Source organism: Hyperolius riggenbachi, chromosome 3, assembly GCF_040937935.1.
Source record: "Hyperolius riggenbachi isolate aHypRig1 chromosome 3, aHypRig1.pri, whole genome shotgun sequence".
NCBI classification, from domain to species: domain Eukaryota; kingdom Metazoa; phylum Chordata; class Amphibia; order Anura; family Hyperoliidae; genus Hyperolius; species Hyperolius riggenbachi.
The window spans coordinates 378066475-378088878 of NC_090648.1; the positions used below are offsets into that span (position 1 = coordinate 378066475).

A 22404-nucleotide genomic window follows, 5' to 3' on the forward strand; every position below is an offset into this window, starting at 1 on the left:
GTTTAAGAAGAATGCTCGGTAATGCTTTACTAAATCTGGCCCTAAGTGTTTATGCATTAGGAAATGAAGAAAGGAAAAACAAAACCTGAAATAATAGTTTGTGTAGTAATGATGGTAAATAATCTGAAAACAAGAATGAAATTTGAGGAACGTTCTAAAACAGGGGTCTCAAACTCAATTTACCTGGGGGCCGCAGGAGGCAAAGTCAGGATGAGGCTGGGCCGCATAAGGGATTTCACAAAAAAAGTAAATCGGCAGCTCCCACAAACCCCCACCCCACCCCATCCCTTGCATTGATTTTTATTTAAAAATCAAATTAACACTGAAGCGAACTATCTTGCTTGTTTTACCTTCTAGTTCGCTTCAGTGCTCCCATTACAAGTAATCCGCCGTGTCCCCGCCGCAAGACGAGGGCTGCAGAGCCCCCAATTCGCCCGGGGGGCAATTCGCCGGCATTTCCTGGAAGGGGCAGAGCTTTCAGCTTCAGCTCTGCACCTCCTGACGTCAATCGCGGCGCATTGCCGCCTCTCTCCGCCCCTCTCTGTGAAGGAAGAGTGAGAGGGGCGGGCAGAGGCGGCGATGCGCCGCGATTGATGTCAGGAGGGGCAGAGCTGAAGCTGAAACCGCTGCCCCTTCCTGGAAATGCCGGCGGATTGCCCCCCGGACGATTTGGGGGCTCTGCAGCCCTCGCTTAGCGGCGGGGATGCGGTGGATTACTTGGGAGCACTGAAGCGAACTATAAGGAAACTTTTGCCGGCGAGGGCCACAAAATATTGTATCGAGGGCCGCAAATGGCCCGCAGGCCGCGAGTTTGAGACCCCTGTTCAAAAAGGTAAATTTCTAAGACTGAATTTTAAATAGCCGCTGTGTCAGTGTGATGTATAATCTGCTTCATTCAGCTGCAACACAAATTAAAGGACAAATGAAGAGAAAGGTATATGGAAGCTGCCAAATGTATTTCCTTTTAAAGGGATACTGTAGGGGGGTCGGGGGAAAATGAGCTGAACTTACCCGGGGCTTCTAATGGTCCCCCGCAGACATCCTGTGTTGGCGCAGCCACTCACCGATGCTCCAGCCCCGCCTCCAGTTCACTTCTGGAATTTCTGACTTTAAAGTCAGAAAACCACTGCGCCTCGCTCCCGCTGATGTCACCAGGAGTGTACTGCGCAGACACCGACCATACTGGGCCTGCGCTGTGCAACGCAGGCTCAGTGGTTTTCAGACTTTAAAGTCTGAAATTCCAGAAGTGAACCGGAGGCGGGGCCGGAGCATCGGGGAGTGGCTGCACCAACACAGGATGTCTGCGGGGGACCATTAGAAGCCCCGGGTAAGTTCAACTCATTTTCCCCTGACCCCCCTACAGTATCCCTTTAAGCAATACTAGTTGCCTGGCAGCCCTGCTGATCCTTTTCATCCAATACTTTTAGTAATATACCCTAAACAAGTAAGCAGCAGATCAGGTGTTTCTGACATCTTCAGATCTGAAAAAGATTAGCTGCATGCTTGTTTCTGGTGTTATTCAGACACTGCTAAAGCCAAAAAGATCAGGGCTGCCAGGCAACTGGTATTGTTTAAAAGGAAATACATATGGCAACCTCCATATCCCTCTCACTTCAGTTGCCCTTTAAATCAGAGCTCTTTGAAATGTACAGCACAGTCTTATCAGGATTTTTTCCTCTGCCAAATAAGTGTTGGGCTCTGGTATCCTTTAAAATGAAAAAGCCAAAGTATATAGGAGAAACGGGGGAATGGCATGTATGTAAGATCATTGGGTCTCCCCTGCCACCCCTGGACCTTCTCCACACATCCAGAATGAGGTCCAGGGCAAATAGAATCGCACTTGATCCCTCCCACCCTGGCAATCACTTTTTCAGTCCCCTTCGCTCGGGACGTCGCTATAGGTCCATCTACACCAAAACCACCAGGCGTAGGAACACATTCTTCCCTCAAGCGATCACTCTTCTCAACTCAGACCCTCTCCCCAATGCCATCTCCTAATCCCCTTCTGCACCTCCGGGCACTAGAGGACGAACGCGCGCCCATAGGCTGACACTCATGTTCATCTCTGCCTAATATAGCGTCAACCGCTCTATGTGTCATTTGCTATGTTTGAAATGTTTCTTTTAATTTGTACTATGTGTAATGTTACTTTGTACTATGTGTAATGTTTGAAATGTTTCTTTTAATTTGTACTATGTGTAATGTTACTTGCACTGTTTGCACCTGCCAATATGCCTTGTGTCCACAAATAATTCCGGGTGCGGCGCCTGTCGCACTTGGCGAATAAAGTGATTCTGATTCTGATGTTGAGCCATCCTGATGCCCACCACTCCCCCATTCTTCTTTCTGCTCCTCTGATGATCTTAATTGCCCTCCGCCACCCTCTTCCGGGTTGCCGGAGTTGGGCATCACTGTGCCTAAGCTGGGAGTGCTCTGTGCATGCACGTGACGTAATCGTGATGTTATGCACATGTGCATAGCTAAAAAATGTAAACAGGTAGATTTGCGCCCACTCAATATAAAATGAATTCAATTGGCTGCAGTCAGTGATAAATGGGGTTATTCACACCCCCACCATTCAAGCATTCATAAAGTTTTAAAAATCACTCATGCGCCTATATATACCATCACATATACAGTTTTATTCAATTCATAAATTCAAACTCATATATATTACACTAATATGCAAGCAAACACTAGCCAACTTTCTCAGTCCCACCTCCGTATGGTAAACAGTCTGGCACACGCCACAACATATTCCTAAAGATTGATTCGCTGAGTAAACTTCGTTTTCTAGCATAAAATTGCACCAATCTCTATAGCACCTTTCCAATGTCCAATGACAACCCAATGCCGACTAGTTTCGGTAGGATACGCCTACCTTCCTCAGGGCGGTTACTGTTTAGACACAAGCGGCTGGGCACATCCAGTTAAAAAAGCTATTTATTGAAAAAGTTTAAAAATTATGCATCAGCAACACAATAATGCCAAGGGAGAGAGGGATAAGCATGCAAGACTGGTCAACAGCTGTTTCGCACTATACAAATTAGTGCTTTTTTAACTGGATGTGCCCAGCCGCTTGTGTCTAAACAGTAACTGGCTTCGTGGAACTGGAACTTTTTTGGCTTTGAGCACTCTGGAGTTTTGCTTGACAGTGGTCCTGTGCACCCCTTTCTCTATAGTGGTGGACCTTCCTCAGGGCGTATCCTACCGAAACTAGTCGGCATTGGGTTTGCATACCAAGGAATGCGGAATTAGCCAGGACGTTATCGGTTTTTGAAAAGTTCTGTTTTTGTAAAGTTCTGCGGGACGCTATTTGTCTCTAGAGGTGTGTGCAAATGCAATCTGCCTATACAAAATCCAGCAAGATCTAATTTGCATACCAAGGAATGCGGAATTAGCCACTTTACTTCTGGTGGATGTATATGAAATTGTATGTCTAAAGCTTTGCAAGACGAGATTCAAGCTATTTAACATGAACTGTTTCCTGTTGGATTTATGAATTATACTTTTGTGAGCTCACAGGACGTTATTTTTATTGATTTTTGAACAAGAAGGGCTATTATTGCCATTTTAAAGGTGCAAAAACACTTTTTAACATTGGAAAGGTGCTATAGGGATTGGTGCAATTTTATGCTAGAAAGCGAAGTTTACTCAGCGAATCAATCTATAGGTATATGTTGTGGCGTGTGCCAGACTGTTTACCATAGGGAGGTGGGACTGAGAAAGTTGGCTAGTGTTTGCTTGCATATTAGTGTTATATATATATATATAGATATATATATAGATATAGATAGATAGATAGATAGATATATAGATATATAGATATATAGATATAGATAGATATAGATATAGATATATATAGATATAGATATAGATAGATATAGATATATATAGATATAGATATATAGATATAGATATATATATATATGTATATAGATAGATATTTATATATATATAGATAGATATATATATATATATATATATAGATATATAGATATATAGATATATAGATAGATAGATATAGATAGATAGATATAGATAGATAGATAGATAGATAGATAGATAGATAGATAGATAGATAGATATTTATAGATATATATATATATATATATATATATAGATATATATATATATATATAGATATTTATAGATATAGATATTTATAGATATAGATATTTATAGATATTTATATATATATATATATATATATTTATATGAATTTGAATTTATGAGTTGAATAAAACTGTATATGTGATGGTGTATATATAGGCGCATGAGTGATTTTTAAAACTTTTTACATGTGCATAGCACTCCTGGCCACGCACTGGAGGACGCACGCAGCCGCAGGGTGGCTCACCATACATGCCAGCTCCCCCCCCCCCCTATATTCATATACTTCAGCTCTGGTAGCCTTTCAGGAGAGCTGAGGCTGAGTTTGACTAACTTTTTAACCCTAGTAATGTAAAAAATAAAAACTGCCTTCAGACACTGTATTAGTAGGACTTTTGCTATATGTACTTATGCTTATCCAATGTCAAATACTGTATCACAGGTACACTTTAAGTTTATGCTCAGGTATTTGGCATTTAAGGTTCTTTTCTCTAGCAACATTTTGTAATGCGACTCCGATGGCCAGTAGATTGAAAAACGTTACTCACTAGACTTATGGAAATCAACACAATCTTTCCTGAAGTCATCTTGCCTGCTGTAATTTTTGTACAGTTGAGCTCCAGCTCTTAGACGCAATAAAGTTCCCTTCTCCCACTTAAAAAGCGATTTTAATTTTTTTTCCCCATTACAAAGACAGTCTTGAGCAGAATCACTTCTAAAACTCCTTTAATCAGTGACTCATCTGCCAGTCTTCAGAGTTGTTCCCCCCCCCCCCCCCCCCCACCCTCACCATATTGATGTTGGGGATTTACTGGTAGTTTCTCTGAGCTTCTGAGAGTTTTCCTGTCCCAGCAGCAAGTTACTGTATGAAAAAGCAATCAGTAAGCAATTAGCTGTGCTGGGACTCTGAGCCCTTCCCGGGAGCACTAAAAAGTTATAATCACTTCACCATCTGTCCCTGCGAGAGCCTGGTCTCCTCTACCATTATCAGCCTGTCCTCTCCACTCACAATGATGCATTGTCATCTGATGGCTGCTAAAATGCTCAGTATTGTCTTCCCCATCTCTGGCTATGTCTGTACTAATATACATGTTTAATTTATACAAACATCATCTGGGAGATCAGACTTTCTGTTTGGTTATGAGTTATGCAGCTGTATTGGCAAGATGTTTTCAATCAGGGTGATTCCATTTATTGGCTAACTTAAAAGAATAAAGGTGCCCATAGACCTAAAGATTATGGGCCGATTTGACAAAGAGACAAATTTTATATCTAAGGGAATCTGATTAGAGATAAATTTGTCTCTTGTCAATTCTGCCTATAATAATAGGATTAAACTGCACTCGCTCTATACAGATTTTCAATAAACCTTCCAAATGATTGAGTGTTGATAAGTCTTGTTCAATCAACAAAACAGTCCTCTGATTGTGTTCAGGTGCAGCACTGCAAACTCTGGGTTATGGCCAGTAGTATATATAAATGATATCAAAGATGAAATGATTATAAAGACCAATCAGCGCATTCGGGGTGTATGCGTATGTGTTTGCGTTTTTCCTATACTTAAAATTTGAGACAGTAACGCCTCCGCAATCCAAAAAATGCCTCACCCCGGGAGTATGCGTTTCAGCAAAACGCCTCCCGCTCTGGTGTGAACCACCTCATTAAGATACATTGACCAAGCGTATCTGCAGCTGCAAGCGGCTGCAAAGAAGCCCAAAAACCCGCTCGGTGTGCACCAGCCCTTACTGATGGTCAAGTAGGCATCTACTAGGATGATTCCTAGAAATTAAATTCAGTTCTCAAAGAATGGAAGGGAAGGGTTTGCAGCACAACCCCACTTTTTTAATCCCTTTAGGGGATGGATTGTAGGATGTAATGCTACTATTTTTAATCCCCTCTGAGAAGAGTTACAGTAAGTAAGCCCTCTTTACTCTTCCTCAGTAGATGATCAGCAATGAGTAATGCTGTTGTCTTTCTTCTTCTGCAGGGTACGGTCTTCAGCCTAGACACTGAGGAGGACGATGTCCCAGGACTGATTGCTGAGGACAGTAACGACATCTACATCCTGACAAGTGACACTTCTGAACAGGTCAGCCCTCCAGAGAGTCTGGCTGTTTCTGCCTCCTGGCACACAGAGAGTCTACCCACCTCCCTGGGGCCTGAATCCTGGCAGCAGGTGGCCATGGATCCTGAGGAGCTGAAGAGTCTGGACAGCAACGGTGGGGCAGAGGAACGTAGTGAGAACAACTCCTCCAATTCTGACATTGTCCATGTGGATAAAGAAGAGATTGCTGAGGTCATTGAAGAGGCTGCCGTGGTCGAACAAAGACTGGAGCAGCAGCAGCAACAAGAAGAGGCAGCAGAAGAGCTTGAAGAGCAGGAAACTTTGGAGGCTCCCATTTCTCTGATAACCTCTGCTGCTCTGACCTTAACACAAATGGTGGAAGAACTTCCTCCTCTTCCTGCAATTGAAGTGGATCCCCCAAAAGTGGACTTAACCATACAGGGGGTTCTAGAAAAGGAGCCTCAAGAAGTTCTGGAGGAATCCAAAGACGTCACTCCACCTTCAGAGGTAGAGAAGATTGAAGCTGCTATTACTCCCCTTCTGTCTCCACCTAAAACAGAGGAAGAAAAACCTGTTTTTCTTCCGGAGGGAAAATCCATTTTGCTGTATGGGGGAGCAGCTGCTGTTGCCATTTTGGCAGTGGCGGTAGGTATGGTGATGGCACTGAGAAAGAAGTAAACTAGGCAAGATATCCGCAATTTGCTTCTCCCTCTATACAAGTCTGTGACCAGTCACTTTCTCGTACAATGCTCGTTCACCCGCCATATAAATAAGAAAGGAAAAAAAATTACAGCAAGGAGTGTCACTGATTAGTCGGGTGGAATAGGCAAGACCTCCCTTTTCACTGTGCAGGCTTGACTATGGCTGCAATCATCACTGCCAAGCCTCTGCTATATTATCACAGCACTGTGGCTTACAAGGTGAAGTCACAGTGGTTCAACCCTATATTGCTAGCGGCCATTTTAGATACCAAAAAAGTCATTTAACTGGGGGTAAAACACTGGAGAAATTGTGGTGTTTCCTTTTACGGTCAGAAAGTTGTAGCCAAAACTGCATAAATGGGAGAGGTGGCATTTTTAAACACATAGTGCCCATTTAATCCAAATAAGCTATATCTGATCTCCATACCTGAAATAGACTCTTTCTGCAATTATTTGGTACTAGGAATGAAGTTCACAGTAAATAACTAATATGCTGTTACTTTAGTAAACAAGCTGTCCTTTTTCCATGTTCCAAAATTTCTGAAAGAATCTGATTCTTACGAGGTACCGAGTAGACAACCATGTTTTACTGCATCATGTGTTTGGAAACCCTGAGATCTATGCCACACATTTGAATCTTGAACTAATCTGCTGTAAGCACTTCGCAGCCCTCCAGTCAGGGGATATCCCCGCTGTAGCCTACAGGGAGCCTGGGACTTTGTCCCTCATCAGTTGGAATGCTGCGTGTGATCCACCGACCAGGTGGATCGCCAGGCCTTAGTTTAGCACAAAATTTTAGTTCTGTCACAAAGAGGGCAAATTGGCCTTCAACAGTTTATTTTTTTCATAAGTCGCACAAAGCTAAGATATCTTTATTGATTTCTGTTCTCTCCCTCGTCCCGGATAAATGTCTCACACACTTCAGAGGGGCGGGTGGTGTTGCCAATATTCTGGAAATGGATTTCCTGCAAAGATCTTTATTTTATTTTTAAGAAGAGCACTTATTTTATGGAGAACCATATTGTAAATGGTATAGTATTAAAACAAGGAGAGAAAAAAACCTTCCTTGCCTTGGGATCCTTTTCTTTCTTATTGAAAATAAACCTGTTTAAGCTACTCCTATTGTAAATGTAGAATTGGTTATAAGGTAAGTCAACTTGTGAATGAAAGTTCAGCTAACCAGCGGAAACAAATACTCGGCCATTTTGATTGACTCTGTTGGTGATCTGTTGATCCCTGCAAGCCTTATCAAAAACCTTCTGAACAAACTCTGGGACAGCAGTTAAATACATTTAGCTGAAATCTGGTTGAAGTGTAGTGGTGGAGGGTGGTGACAAAGTCCTCATTCCCCAATCTATCACTTGTCACATTGCCTCTTAGCTGATGAATTGCGGTGATGGCAGATGGATATATTATCACTTGCTACAATACAGGGAGTGCAGAATTATTAGGCAAGTGGTATTTTTGAGGAATAATTTTATTATTGAACAACCATGTTCTCAATGAACCCAAAAAAACTCATTAAAAACAAACTAAAAACTACTTTCAAAAATATTCAGCTTTGATATTAGTTTTAGCTTTTTTAGGGGGATATCTGTGTGTGCAGGTGACTATTACTGTGCATAATTATTAGGCAACTTAACAAAAACAAATAAATATATACCCATTTCAATTATTTATTTTTACCAGTGAAACCAATATAACATCTCAACATTCACAGATATACATTTCTGACATTCAAAAACAAAACAAAATTAAATCAGTGACCAATATAGCCACCTTTCTTTGCAAGGACACTCAAAAGCCTGCCATCCATGGATTCTGTCAGTGTTTTGATCTGTTCACCATCAACATTGCGTGCAGCAGCAACCACAGCCTCCCAGACACTGTTCAGAGAGGTGTACTGTTTTCCCTCCTTGTAAATCTCACATTTTATGATGGACCACAGGTTCTCAATGGGGTTCAGATCAGGTGAACAAGGAGGCCATGTCATTAGTTTTTCTTCTTTTATACCCTTTCTTGCCAGCCACGATGTGGAGTACTTGGACGCATGTGATGGAGCATTGTCCTGCATGAAAATCCTGTTTTTCTTGAAGGATGCAGACTTCTTCCTGTACCACTGCTTGAAGAAGGTGTCTTCCAGAAACTGGCAGTAGGACTGGTAGTTGAGCTTGACTCTATCCTCAACCCGAAAAAGCCCCATAAGCTCATCTTTGATGATACCAGCCCAAACCAGTACTCCACCTTGCTGGCGTCTGAGTCGGACTGGAGCTCTCTGCCCTTTACCAAGCCACGGGCCCATCCATCTGGCCCATCAAGACTCGCTCTCATTTCATCAGTCCATAAAACCTTAGAAAAATCAGTCTTGAGATATTTCTTGGCCCAGTCTTGACGTTTCAGCTTGTGTGTCTTGTTCAGTGGTGGTCGTCTTTCAGCCTTTCTTACCTTGGCCATGTCTCTGAGTATTGCACACCTTGTGCTTTTGGGCACTCCAGTGATGTTGCAGCTCTGAAATATGGCCAAACTGGTGGCAAGTGGCATCTTGGCAGCTGCACACTTGACTTTTCTCAGTTCATGGGCAGTTATTTTGCGCCTTGGTTTTTCCACACGCTTCTTGCGACCCTGTTGACTATTTTGAATGAAACGCTTGATTGTTCGATGATCATGCTTCAGAAGCTTTGCAATTTTAGGAGTGCTGCATCCCTTTGCAAGATATTTCACTATTTTTGACTTTTCTGAGCCTGTCAAGTCCTTCTTTTGACCCATTTTGTCAAAGAAAAGGAAGTTGCCTAATAATTATGCACACCTGATATAGGGTGATGTCATTAGACCACACCCCTTCTCATTACAGAAATGCACATCACCTAATATGCTTAATTGGTAGTAGGCTTTTGAGCCTATACAGCTTGGAGTAAGACAACATGCATAAAGAGGATGATGTGGTCAAAATACTAATTTGCCTAATAATTCTGCACTCCCTGTAATGCCTTCACCAGAGTAACAGGAGGGGCCCAGGCTGCAGTTGTAGCAAAAGTCTTTTCTAACTACTATAGGAATGGTCAGGGTCTTTGACTTACATGGTTTGGAAAAAGTTGTTACTTTTACCAGCTGAGAAGAACTGAGTCAGCCGGTTTACCCTTCAGTGGCCTTATGGAGTCTGTCTTTCCAACAGGTCAGAGCAGTTCTGGAGGCACAAGGGGGACCTGAACAGTACAATGAGTCAATGAGATGCAGTTGTCATTCTGAGCTATGCAAGTTTATGCTGCTGGAGGCTTCTTTTACACTGCAAATCACAATGCGATTATGATTCTCACTGGAGACGAGCAACACAAGGATAAAAACACAGGATGCAAGATTCCAACAAAATCAGAATCGCATTGGAATTGCCTGTAGTGTAAAAGAGCCGTGAAAATGGACTTGATTGGTCCATAGATTCATATATTTGCATAAAATTAGCATAGAATCTACATCAGCTCAGAATAACTGCAGCATCTCATTGTTTAGCAATACACAACATTGGATACATTCTGATATTTTGACTGCTCATTAGTGTATATGATCGATGATAGCATTGGAATATAGTTGATTCATTGGTTTTCTTCCCAAGTTTGGAATGTGGGAGGAAACCTCCATAAACAGTCAGTGCCCCTCACTGTGGTCAGATATGATCCAGATGAGAGCTACAAACCCTTCCCTCCCCATGCCAGAGGATGGGCATGATTTACTGCCACATTTGCAGTCCTGTCTGAATTTTATTTAAAACATTAGGTGGTGCAGGTTTGCAGCCCTCTCTGGGCAGTATTAGAACATAGAGGTTGCTTAAAGGTTTGTCAATCATGTTATATGCTCTGCCCGTTTCTGCAACTGCAATCAGCCAGCCAGTACACCCCATGGCAGTCCTCAGAATGATCGGATATGACCCAAGAGGTAAATCCAAACCATTTAATAGCAGTAAGTAATTCAGGCCAGATTTGCCAATACCCCTGTGGAGATGGCTGGAGCTCTGACCATGCCTAAATCCAGCCACCTCTTATCTCCAGCCACAGAAATCGGGCCTGATGCGACTCATTATTAAAGTGGATCTCTGAAGTAATACTATTTACTGCAGTAAATGTCTTGGTGTTTTCCCTCCGAGGGGAGATGGGGTCAGGCACAGAAGTCATGTGATGCTGGGTCTTGGGGATGACTTTGCAGGACAAGGCTTCTTTGGTAAATATAACTTTTTTTTTTACTACAAGGCTGCTGGATTTTTATTACTCTGGATGTTCACTTTCAAGTGTACCCAAAGGGGGATGAAAATAAAGTTATCCATTTACCTATGAAGAGGGAAGCTTTTGCCCATGTCCTCCTGGCCCCCACTGAAAGTCTTTGACAAGAGCTTGTCGGATATACTCTCGTGGCTGCGCTTCCCATCATTTACAAGCACCTGCACAGTAAGCAGACGCCACTCCTCCATGAGTGACTTTCTGCTAGTCAGGGGCAGCCGTACTCATGCAGCACAGCCACACTTGTGCTAGGCAGGGGAAGGGGTGGCCGTACTCATGCAGCACAGCCACAATTGTGCTAGGCAAGGGAAGGAGTGGCTGTACTCATGCAGCACAGCCACACTTGTGCTAGTCAGGGGAAGGGGAGGCTGTACTCATGCAGCACAGCCACACTTGTGCTAGTCAGGGGTGGACGTACTCGAGCAGCACAGCCACACTTGTGCTAGTCAGGGGAAGGGGTGGCTGTACTCATGCAGCGCAGCACAGCCACACTTGTGCTAGTCAGGGGTGGCCGTACTCATGTAGCACAGCCACACTTGTGCTGGTCAGGGGAAGGGGTGGCTGTACTCATGCAGCACAGCCACACTTGTGCTAGTCAGGGGAAGGGGTGGCCGTACTCATGCAGCACAGCCACACTTGTGCTAGTCAGGGCACCGATGGATGTGGCAGGATCCAGAGGCTTCTCTCTTCATAGGTAAAGAACTAACCTATTTATTTTTTTCCGCCTTAGGTTTTTTTTTTACAAATCCCTTTGTTAGTGTGATGCTAATTAAAGGGAACCTGAGGTGAGAGGGATATGGAGGTTGACATTTTTTTCCCCCTTTTAAATAATGGGCATGGCCTGGCTGGCCGATCTACTGCCACTAATACTGTAAGCCACAGACCCTGAACAAGCATACGCAGATCTGACAAGACTAGCTGCATGCTTGTTTCAGCTGTTATTTTGACCCTACTGACCAGAAAGATCAGGATAGTCAGCCAACTGGTATTGTATAAAAGGAAATAAATATGGCAGCTTCCATAGGTCTCACGCCTCAGGTTCCTTTTAATCTGGTTTGCATCTAAATATAATGCAATTATAATCAGGCCATGGCTCAGAGTTCACAGTGCCAGAAGATGATTGAATCCAGCTTTTTGCTATGTGACCCAGGGAAATTATGGATGCAGATTTCCCTAAGAACTCAGACAGCCTTTTCCGGAGACTCTTGCAGATGTGATTGCATAGTAGAAACTGACTTTGAAAGATTGTTAAAGAACAATGTCCTCAATTCACTAAGCTTTATCAAACACTTTATCGAACGTTTGATCATTTACCTCACGAGTAAAATCTAATTTTGAATTCACTGAGGGCCCTTTTCCACTAGCGCGTTTGCGCTAGCTGAATCGCAAAACCGCAAACCGCTAGCGATTTTACAATCGCTACGGTTTGCTTTTTAACATAGGAATCGCGGTAGGTCATTTCCACTACCGCGATTCGTTTTTTACTTGATCGCGATCGCGCCGCGGAGCGACTTTTGCCGCGATTTTGCTATGCAGTGCATAGCATAGCAAAATCGCGGCCGCAAACGTCGGGAAAACGGCGGAATTGCGATTCAGCAATCGCTAGCGTTCAGCGCGAACGCTAGCGACTGCTAGTGGGAAAAGGGCCCTAAGTTGTTATAGATTTATCAAATGTTTTATCTATAAAATGTTCAATAAATCTATAACACCTTAGTGAATTCAAAATTAGATTTTACACACGACTTAAATTATCAAACGTTTGATAAAGCTTAGTGAATTGAGGCCAAGTTTTCTGCATCTCCAACTGTACTTACTACCCTTTTTGGCTACTGATCAAAAAGTTCTCAATCAGTTTTCCAGAGCAGCGGATTCAATCTGGTTGGAGCTGATTGTTAAAATAAGTATTTAGTAGCCTTTACTTTACTTGTGAGAAGTTTAATTGAACTAAATGATTCATTTCTCATAATAATCATGTTCTGTAGACTGACAGTAGCATTGACTGGCCACAAGATGGCAGCAGAGCTCCCACGCAGTCATTGCAGCTAAAGCCCTCATTTACACTGGAGCGTTTTACTAGTAATCTCCGCAGCTTTTTCAATAGCTGGTGTTCACTAGCATTTTGAAAAGCACTACTGCAATATAATGTGTATGGCAGTGTTCACACTTAGTGATCACCAGCAATTAATTTGTGATTTGCAGAAATCACAAAAGCACGGCATGCAGCATTTTTAGCCATTCTGAAGTGATCGTGTTTCAATGTTTTAGAATCACAAAACGCTCTAAAAGTGCTTACCTGTACAGTGAAAATGTGCAATTCCCAGTGTGAAGGAAACCAAAACCACTGCACTTTGTGTGAAAGTTTATATTATACAGTATAGTTAGGTTATAAATTACAATAAACCATAACCATGGTGCACATATGAGGGGAAAGGAGACACAGATAGAAAGGAAAACCTGTTGTGGTAGTTGAAATGTGTTTCATTTTAATCAAGAAAAGTGGAATTTTCTATTGAGTACTTTTTTTTTTTTTTTGCTTACCAGATAGTATAAAGGTATTAGAGCTGAAAAGGGGACACTGTTAGACTTCAGGCAAATCTGGATTGGATTTAGTTGTCTTGTGGCGTGCTTTGTCATGTGGGTCATATCACATCATAGTCAAGGTTGCTAAATGGGGTATGCAAGATAGTGGCTGTGTGACTCCAGCAGCCACAGTTAGTGTATACTTATTTACTACATTCATATATTTTATTAAAGTGATCTGGGGAGGGGGTTAAAGGTCAGCTACTAACCTACGGCCAGGAAAGGCTCTAGATCCTAGAGCCTTCTCAGTCCTCTCGGTGTTCTCATTCCAGCACAGTCAACCCTGTTTGCCCAACTGGTACTATAAGGAAAATAAATCTCTGTAGGGTTTTCTAGGCCAGTGATAATATATTAAAAAATAACAATGCTAAGAAAAAAAAAAAATCAGGTACATAAACACAATATGGAGTCCATAACCCTGTGAGTATACAATGTGCAGCCTGTACCATTTATCACAAAACTTAGGTTATGTTCCTGTCACAATTTATGGTGAGGATATTTGATTTTGAAATAATGCTGCAGTGTATGAAGTGAGAAAATGAAAGTATTTTTAATTGGGGGGGGACAAAAACCACAATCTTATTGGTTCAGGAAACCTATTCACTTTCACCAAATAGTGCTGGAGGTGTGCATAGTAGCAGTGCCCAACCATGCACAGCTGTGCTTCAGCTACAAGACGTGTATATCTACGTCCTTGTGGCTTTGAAAACACAGAGGATGTAGATATACTGTAGTGGTGGATAAAGTTTAAAGAGACTCCGAGCTCAGAAAAAAAAGGAAAGTTGTACTCACCAGGGGCTTTCTCCAGCCCAGTGCTGGTCGGGAGGTCCCACGCCGGCGTCCTGGCTCCTCTCCTTCTCCCCGCTCCGGAATGGCTGGCAGGCCGCAGCCGGGTGTCGCCCGGGCTGCGGCCTGCCAGCCATTCCGGAGCGGGGAGAAGGAGAGGAGCCAGGACGCCGGCGTGGGACCTCCCGACCAGCACTGGGCTGGAGAAAGCCCTTGGTGAGTACAACTTTCCTTTTTTTTCCTGAGCTCGGAGTCCCTTTAAGTATTCCCAGTACTAATGCTTGCACAGAAAAGTTCCATCTATTATTTACAGGATTCTCAGACATGCAGTCATGTACCTCAAAAGAATGTCACATACTTCTTGTGCCAGAAGATACAACATTGCAAAAGAAATCGTCTTGATGGTAAGCCTAAAGCTGGCCACTAACGGTCCAATTTCTAGCGAAAAATCGTTCGAGCGATCAGAAATTCTGATCGGACGAAAAATCGTTCACTACACCATCAACTAACCAATCATTGCTCCCTATCTATCACGACCACCAAGAAAATCCAAATTTTCGTTCGACGAAAGTTTATTCGGGCGACATTTTTTTTCACTCGTTCATAATCGATTTTGTCCACCAATGGAGACATTTGAAGCCTAGTGTGTGCAGCTGGGAGGGGTTATCAGGACACAGGACAGTTGGAACTGTGTCTCCTGCTCCTTGTCACCTCCTTTCAACCAAAAAGATGGTTGCCCCCATGAATCACAAACCTTTGCCTGTTCTTTTAAAACAGGGTGGGCAAGAGATTATATTACTTATCTATTCTAATTAACATAATTAATGTAACTTAATGACAGTGTTTGTTTAGGCTGAAGTTCCCCTTTAATGGAAAAATCCAGTATTCACAGAAGATGGTGATATTTTTTCCCAGCATGCATTTCAGTGGGCAGCTGACTATAGCACAAAATCACTTTAGCAATATTGTTTTTGTAAGTCCATAGTTACATTGTTATTTAAGTAGTAAAAAGTCTCGCATTAAACCAGAAAATATTGCACAATGCTACCCCTGCACCTTCACATATCCCTGTTGATCCAGAGGAAGGCAAAAACCATTACAAAGCAATGCAAACAAGGCCACATTCACAGTGGTGTGTTGTGGTGCAATGACTGCTTTGTAATGTAGCTTACCACACTTCAATGCAGCATTCAGAGTGTAGAGGGAGCATTGCGGTGTAACTGGATGCGGCATTGTAACACACAACATGCACATTTAGCAGTTATGCACGGCATGCAAACAGTACTGTGGAGCATACTGTTCAGTGACTATGCTTCACTGTACTCGATGCAATGAGAGGTTAACATGTGGCGCTGCTGTCCCGATCCATTGCGTTCCTGCCATCACAGGGAACACACCGACCACTGAACGTGCCTTTATACTATAGTATTGTGATGAGGATAGTTCTGCTTTAACTTAATGTACAGCAATCACTATGACTCAGTAGGAAAGCATTGTTAAAAATGATGAAGAACCTTATTTACACAAAACCCTGTAGGGTAGGGAACCTATGGCTCGGGAGCCAGATGTGGCTCTTTTGATGGCTGCATCTGGCTCACAGACAAATCAGTATGGGGTTGATTCACTAAGCCACACTGCTCAAGCAGCGCAGTGTGGCAGCACAAGTAACATTTTCAAAGTAGTGCACTGCTTTAGCATGCATTACTAACTTACTCGCGCTACCCCAAAACTAACAGCTGCTCCAGTTGTCCCACTCTGCACCATGTCAGGTCCAGTGACTTTGTAGGACTAGTTCCCTGCACTTTGATTGGCCCAATAGGCTGGCTGTCACTTGACAGGCAGCCTATTGGGTCAAAGTGTGGGGATCTTGTTCTATGAAGTGAATCAACCCCCAAGTCACCTAGCTAATTGTACAAGCTGTTAGTTGGTATTTCTCCTGTCTGGCTCTCGGGGAAATTGCTGATGTTGATGAAATGCAAGAGAAGCTGAAGATGTGTTTGACACTTTCACTGCCCAGGGGATCAACTGTATACACATCACCATGGGAACAGGGGCGTGAGCCCTACTATCCCAGTTTGAAACCTATTGTATGGCTCTCACGGAATTACATTTTAAAATATGTGGCGTTTATTGCTCTCTCAGCCAAAAAGGTTCCTGCTCTAGGGCCACAACCCTGAGACACTTGAGCAGGCCTCTAAATATAGTAGAATAAAGTTTCCTTAACATTTTAGTAACAGGGTTTTTTGGTCCTTTGTAGCCCCTTACACACTCCAATAAGTTCTGGTTCACCATGCGCTTGCTGGGTAAGTCTGTAAGCCTAAATATCGTGGGTGATCTATTCATTCATTTCTCAGCATGGGGCTGACCATGAGGTGGTGCAGTACTTGAAGCTTGTTTAGTGTGAAAAAACAAAACAAGTTTGAATTCATACCTTTAATGCCTGAACAATGTTTTCTCTACAGACAAGTTTGGTATACAGTCATTTAAAAAAAACAAGATTTCTGCAAATCTCAACAAATTGTAACCACAATAAAAAGCTCCATCTGTAGGGCAGCTATATGCCAGTTGCCTCTGCTGTATAGTTCACCGGCTGTAATTAAAAAAAAAAGTGGACTATAGAAAATGTTCGGAAACCTGAGTGTTGCTGGTATTTGAAGTGGGGGGCCGGTTTTAATATTAGCTTATTTTATAATACGGCTCCCTGAAATGTGCTTTTATGAATAACACAAGATGCCTCCTCCATGCTGGTTATGGAACACATAACAGGAATACTTTCACCTCTAAACTCTAACAAACAACAGACGTTCAAGTTTTAAGACAGAAAACGAAGCCTCCTGGAACTGGTGGTTGGCTCACACGTTGGCAAAGAATATTTGCTCACACCATCAGCTTCATCTTCCCTGCAGAGTCACGATGGCTCCAGATTTCACCTCTGAGGAGACAAAACCCATAATGATAAACAGGTAAGTTCAATTACATGGGCCATGCTGCAAGTGGCAAACATTTTTGCCCCCAGTAGAAATACACACAATCTTTGTCATTGATGAAAAGGATTTGATCTGTCCAGAGAAGTGGAGACGTACCTCTGACTTCTCAGTTTAGGATTCCTCAGACTCCTAATATGCACATTACAATATTGTTGATTAAAAGTATGTAACATAAAAGGCATCTCATCAAAGCTTAAAGTGAACCTAAAGTCACAAAAAAAAAAAAAAAAAAATCAACTCACCTGGGGCTTTCCTCAACCCCCTGCAGACGATCGGTGCCCTCGCAGCCCCGCTGGCGAACACTTCCGGTTTGGCCATCACCGGCCGACAGGCATGGGAACGCGAGTGATTGTTCGTGTTCCCAGCTTGTATATCGCCCCCTATGCTGCTGTTGCGACCTCCTGGCCGCAATAGCAGCATAGTGGGTAATATACAGGCTGGGAACGCGAACAATCATTCGCGTTCCCATGCCTGTCGGCCGGTGACAGCCAAACCGGAAGTGTTCGCCGGCGGGTCCTGGGCCATCGGAGCGGGGCTGCGAGGGCACCGATCGTCTGCAGGGGGCTGAGGGAAGCCCCAGGTGAGTTAATCTCTTTTTTTTTGTGACTTTAGGTTCTCTTTAAGATTAGGAAATGTTTAAGTTATATTAAGATGGCATCTGCTTTTGGGAACAAAAAGCTCCCAGCCAGGAAGCTGACACTCTACCCTGTCATTGCCAATGTAAATGCCCCAGCAAGTTGTCTATAAGATTTTCCTGGCGCCCCATATCAGCCGGTTTCCAGTTCCAGGGTACCAGCACAGCCACTTTGCAAGGAAAAAAAAAAAAAGCCTCTGCCTTTTCTATATCGGATATAGAAAATGCCAGGACCAGCTTCTGCAAGGGGCAGATCTATGCATGGAACCCAGCTGATACAGGGTCACCTCGCCAGTGCATTATTTACATCCGTTCTCCCCTCTAATCACCCATCAATCACTTCCTGTCAGCACCTGTCACTGCTACCCATCAGATCAGACTCTAATCTGCCCCTTGCGGGCACCCAATTACCGGCCCACACCCTCAGATCGCCCTCAGACCCCCCCCTGATCACCTCAGTGCATTGCTTGCATCTATTCCCCCTCTAATCACACCCTGAGACACCCATCAATCACCTCCCGTCACCCCTAGCATTCCTATCCATCAGATCAGGCTATAATCTGCAGGCTTCTGATCACCCGGCCAAACCCTCACCTGCCCCACCGCTGTGACAGAATTTTTTCTGATCACTGCTGGTCTCTACGACTTAATTGTGACTGAGACCAATCGTTATGTCACACAATACGCAACCGCCAATCCAAGAAGCTACCATGCCCAGCCTTTTCGGTGGAAACCACTCCAAGTTTCCGAACGTAACATTTTGTTGGGGCCTTCTCAACATGGGTCTAGTCAAAAAGAATGTATTGTGGTCTTATTGGTCTACGCACCCAATACATCACATGCCCATGTTCTCTGCTGCCATGTCCAGGTCACGATTTGAAAACTTCCTGCACTTCAGTGCCAATACAACCTGTCATCTAAGAGGCCACCCTGCTTATGACCGGTTGCACAACATTTTGCCCCTCAGACAACCTGTCATCAAAATTTGCAGATGCTTATACCCCTGAACAGTCATTTTGAGGCATTTGGTTACTAGACTACTCCTCATGGTTTAGGGCCCTGAAATGCCAGGGCAGTATAGGAACGCCACAAGTGACCCCATTTTAGAAAAAAGACACCCCAATGTATTCCATTAGGTGTAAGGTGAGTTCATAGAAGATTTTTTTTTTTGTCACAAGTTGTGAAAATAAAAAAAAAAAATACATTTCCGCTAAGTGTCATTTTCCACCAACTTGTGACAAAAAAAAAAAAAAATCTTCTATGAACTCACCTTACACCTAATGGAATACATTGGGGTGTCTTTTTTCTAAAATGAGGTCACTTGTGGCGTTCCTATACTGCCCTGGCATTTCAGGGCCCTAAACCGTGAGGAGTAGTCTAGAAACCAAATGCCTCAAAATGACCTGTAAGATCCTAAAGGTACCCATAGGTACCCATGGGCCCCTTAGCGCACCTAGGCTGCCAAAAAGTGCCACACATGTGGTATCGCCGTACTCAGGAGAAGTAGTATAATGTGTTTTGGGGTGAATTTTTTCACACACCCATGCTGGGTGGGAGAAATATCTCTAGATCTTTTTACTAACAATTGTCCATTTACAGAGATATTTCTCCCACCCAGCATGGGGATATGTAAAAATACACCCCAAAAACACATTATACTACTTCTCCTGAGTACGGCAATACCACGTGTGACACTTTTTTGCAGCGTAGGTGCACTAAGGGGCCCAAAGTCCTATGAGCACCTTTAGGCTTTACAGGGGTGCTTACAATTTAGCACCCCCCAAAATGCCAGGACAGTAAACACACCCCACAAATGACCCTATTTTGGAAAGTAGACACTTCAAGGTATTCAGAGAGGGGCATGGTGAGTCCGTGGCAGATTCGATTATTTTTTTTTGTCACAAGTTAGCATGAATGGAAACTTTTAAAAAATGTTTTTTTGTCACAAAGTCATTTTCTGTTAACTTGTGACAAAAAATAAAATTTTCTATGAACTCACCATGCCTCTTAGTGAATACTTTGGGATGTCTTCTTTCCAAAATGGGGTCATTTGGGGGGCATTTATACTATCCTGGAATTCTAGCACCTCATGAAACATGACAGGTGCTCAGAAAAGTCAGAGATGCTTCAAAATGGGAAAATTCACTTTTGGCACCATAGTTTGTAAGCACTATAACTTATACCCAAACCAATAAATATACACTTATTGGATTTTTTTTTTAATCAGACATGTAGCACAATAAATTTGGACAAATTTATAATAGAAATTTTACTTTATTTGAAAAAAGTCAGCACAGAAAGGTAAAAAAAAATCATTTTTGATAAAATTCATGTCTTTTTTAAATAAATACTAAAAATCACAGCAGCAATCAAATAGCACCAAAAGAAAGCTGTATTAGTGACAAGAAAAGGGGGTAAAATTCATTTAGGTGGTAGGTTGTATGACAGAGCACTAAACCGTTAAAGCTGCAGTGGTCTGAATGGAAAAAAAAATGTCTGGTCCTTAACCACTTCCCGGCCGCCGTATATACAATTGGCGGCCGGGAAGTGGACCCCGCAAGGACCGCCGTATTGACAAATGGCGGCGGTCCTTGTAGGGGCATGGGCGGAGCGATCGCGTCATCAGTGACGCGATCCTCCGCCTGGCGCCGCTCACCCGCCGCAACATCCCGCCGGCCATACGGAAGCGCCGGCGGGATGTTAACCCGACGATCGCCGCATACAAAGTGTATAATACACTTTGTAATGTTTACAAAGTGTATTATACAGGCTGCCTCCTGCCCTGGTGCTCCCAGTGTCCGAGGGACCATCAGGGCAGGCTGCAGCCACCCTAGTCTGCACCAAGCACACTGATTTTCCCCCCCCCCTGCCCCAGATTGCCCACAGCACCCATCAGACCCCCCCCCCCCCCCCTGCCCACCCCCCAGACCCCTGTTTGCACCCAATCACCCCCCTAATCACCCATCAATCACTCCCTGTCACTATCTGTCAACGCTATTTCCCCCCTGCCCCCTGCTCCCTCCTGATCACCCCCCCACCCCTCAGATTCTCCCCAGACCCCCCCCCCCACCCCATGTACTGTATGCATCTATCCCCCCTGATCACCTGTCAATCACCCATCAATCACCCCCTGTCACTGCCACCCATCAATCAGCCCCTAACCTGCCCCTTGCGGGCAATCTGATCACCCACACCAATAGATCGCCCGCAGATCCGACATCAGATCACCACCCAAGCGCAGCGTTTACATCTATTCTCTCCTCTAAACACCCACTAATTACCCATCAATCACCCCCTATCACCACCTGTCACTGTTACCCATCAGATCAGACCCTAATCTGCCCCTTGCGGGCACCCAATCACCCGCCTACACGCTCAGATTGCCCTCAGACCCCCCCTTATCAATTCGCCAGGGCATTATTTACATCTGTCCTTCCCTGTAATAACCCACTGATCACCTGTCAATCACCCCCTGTCACTGCCACCCATCAATCAGCCCCTAACCTGCCCCTTGCGGGCAATCTGATCACCCACCCACACCAATAGATCGCCCGCAGATCCAACGTCCGATCACCTCCCAAGTGCAGTGTTTATATCTGTTCTCTACCCTAAACACCTACTAATTACCCATCAATCACCCCCTGTCACTGCTACCTATCAGATTAGACCCCTATCTGCCCCTAGGGCACTCAATCACCCGCCCACACCCTCAGAATGCTCTCAGACCCCAGCCCTGATCACCTCGCCAGTGCATTGCTTGCATCTATTCCCCCCTTTAATCACACCTTGAGACACCCATCAATCACCTCCTGTCACCCCCTAACACACCTACCCATCAGATCAGGCCCTAATTTGCCCCGTGTGGGCTCCTGATCACTCGGCCAAACCCTCAGATCCCCCTCAGACCCCCTTCCGATCACCTCCCCAGTGCATTGATTGCATCAATTTTTTCCTCTAACCACCCCCTGAGACACCCATCAATCACCTCCTGTCACCCCCCCCCTAGCACTCCTATCCATCAGATCAGGCCCAATACAACCTGTCATCTAAAAGGCCACCCTGCTTATGACCGGTTCCACAAAATTCGCCCCCTCATAGACCACCTGTCATCAAAATTTGCAGATGCTTATACCCCTGAACAGTCATTTTGAGACATTTGGTTTCCAGACTACTCACGGTTTTGGGCCCGTAAAATGCCAAGGCGGTATAGGAACCCCACAAGTGACCCCATTTTAGAAAAAGACACCCCAAGGTATTCTGTTAGGTGTATGAC

At 43.9% G+C, this 22404-nt stretch overlaps 2 protein-coding genes across 3 annotated transcripts in view; one reads left to right on the plus strand and one right to left on the minus strand.

Annotated features, from left to right (window-relative positions):
* The window catches only part of BCL2L13 (BCL2 like 13), a 138933-nt gene extending 130975 nt beyond the window's left edge, over positions 1-7958 (plus strand). For both annotated transcript variants that reach the window (XM_068277268.1, XM_068277269.1), the window contains exon 7: positions 6101-7958. In XM_068277268.1, the coding sequence (XP_068133369.1) occupies positions 6101-6856 (756 nt within the window). In that variant the 3' untranslated portion in view covers positions 6857-7958. The remainder of the gene's footprint in view (positions 1-6100) is intronic.
* An 8970-nt stretch (positions 7959-16928) lies between these two features.
* Positions 16929-22404, minus strand: part of LOC137561585 (BH3-interacting domain death agonist-like) — a 65547-nt gene continuing 60071 nt past the window's right edge. The window contains exon 5 of the mRNA XM_068272891.1: positions 16929-17442. Within this exon, the coding sequence (XP_068128992.1) occupies positions 17437-17442 (6 nt within the window). The 3' untranslated portion in view covers positions 16929-17436. The remainder of the gene's footprint in view (positions 17443-22404) is intronic.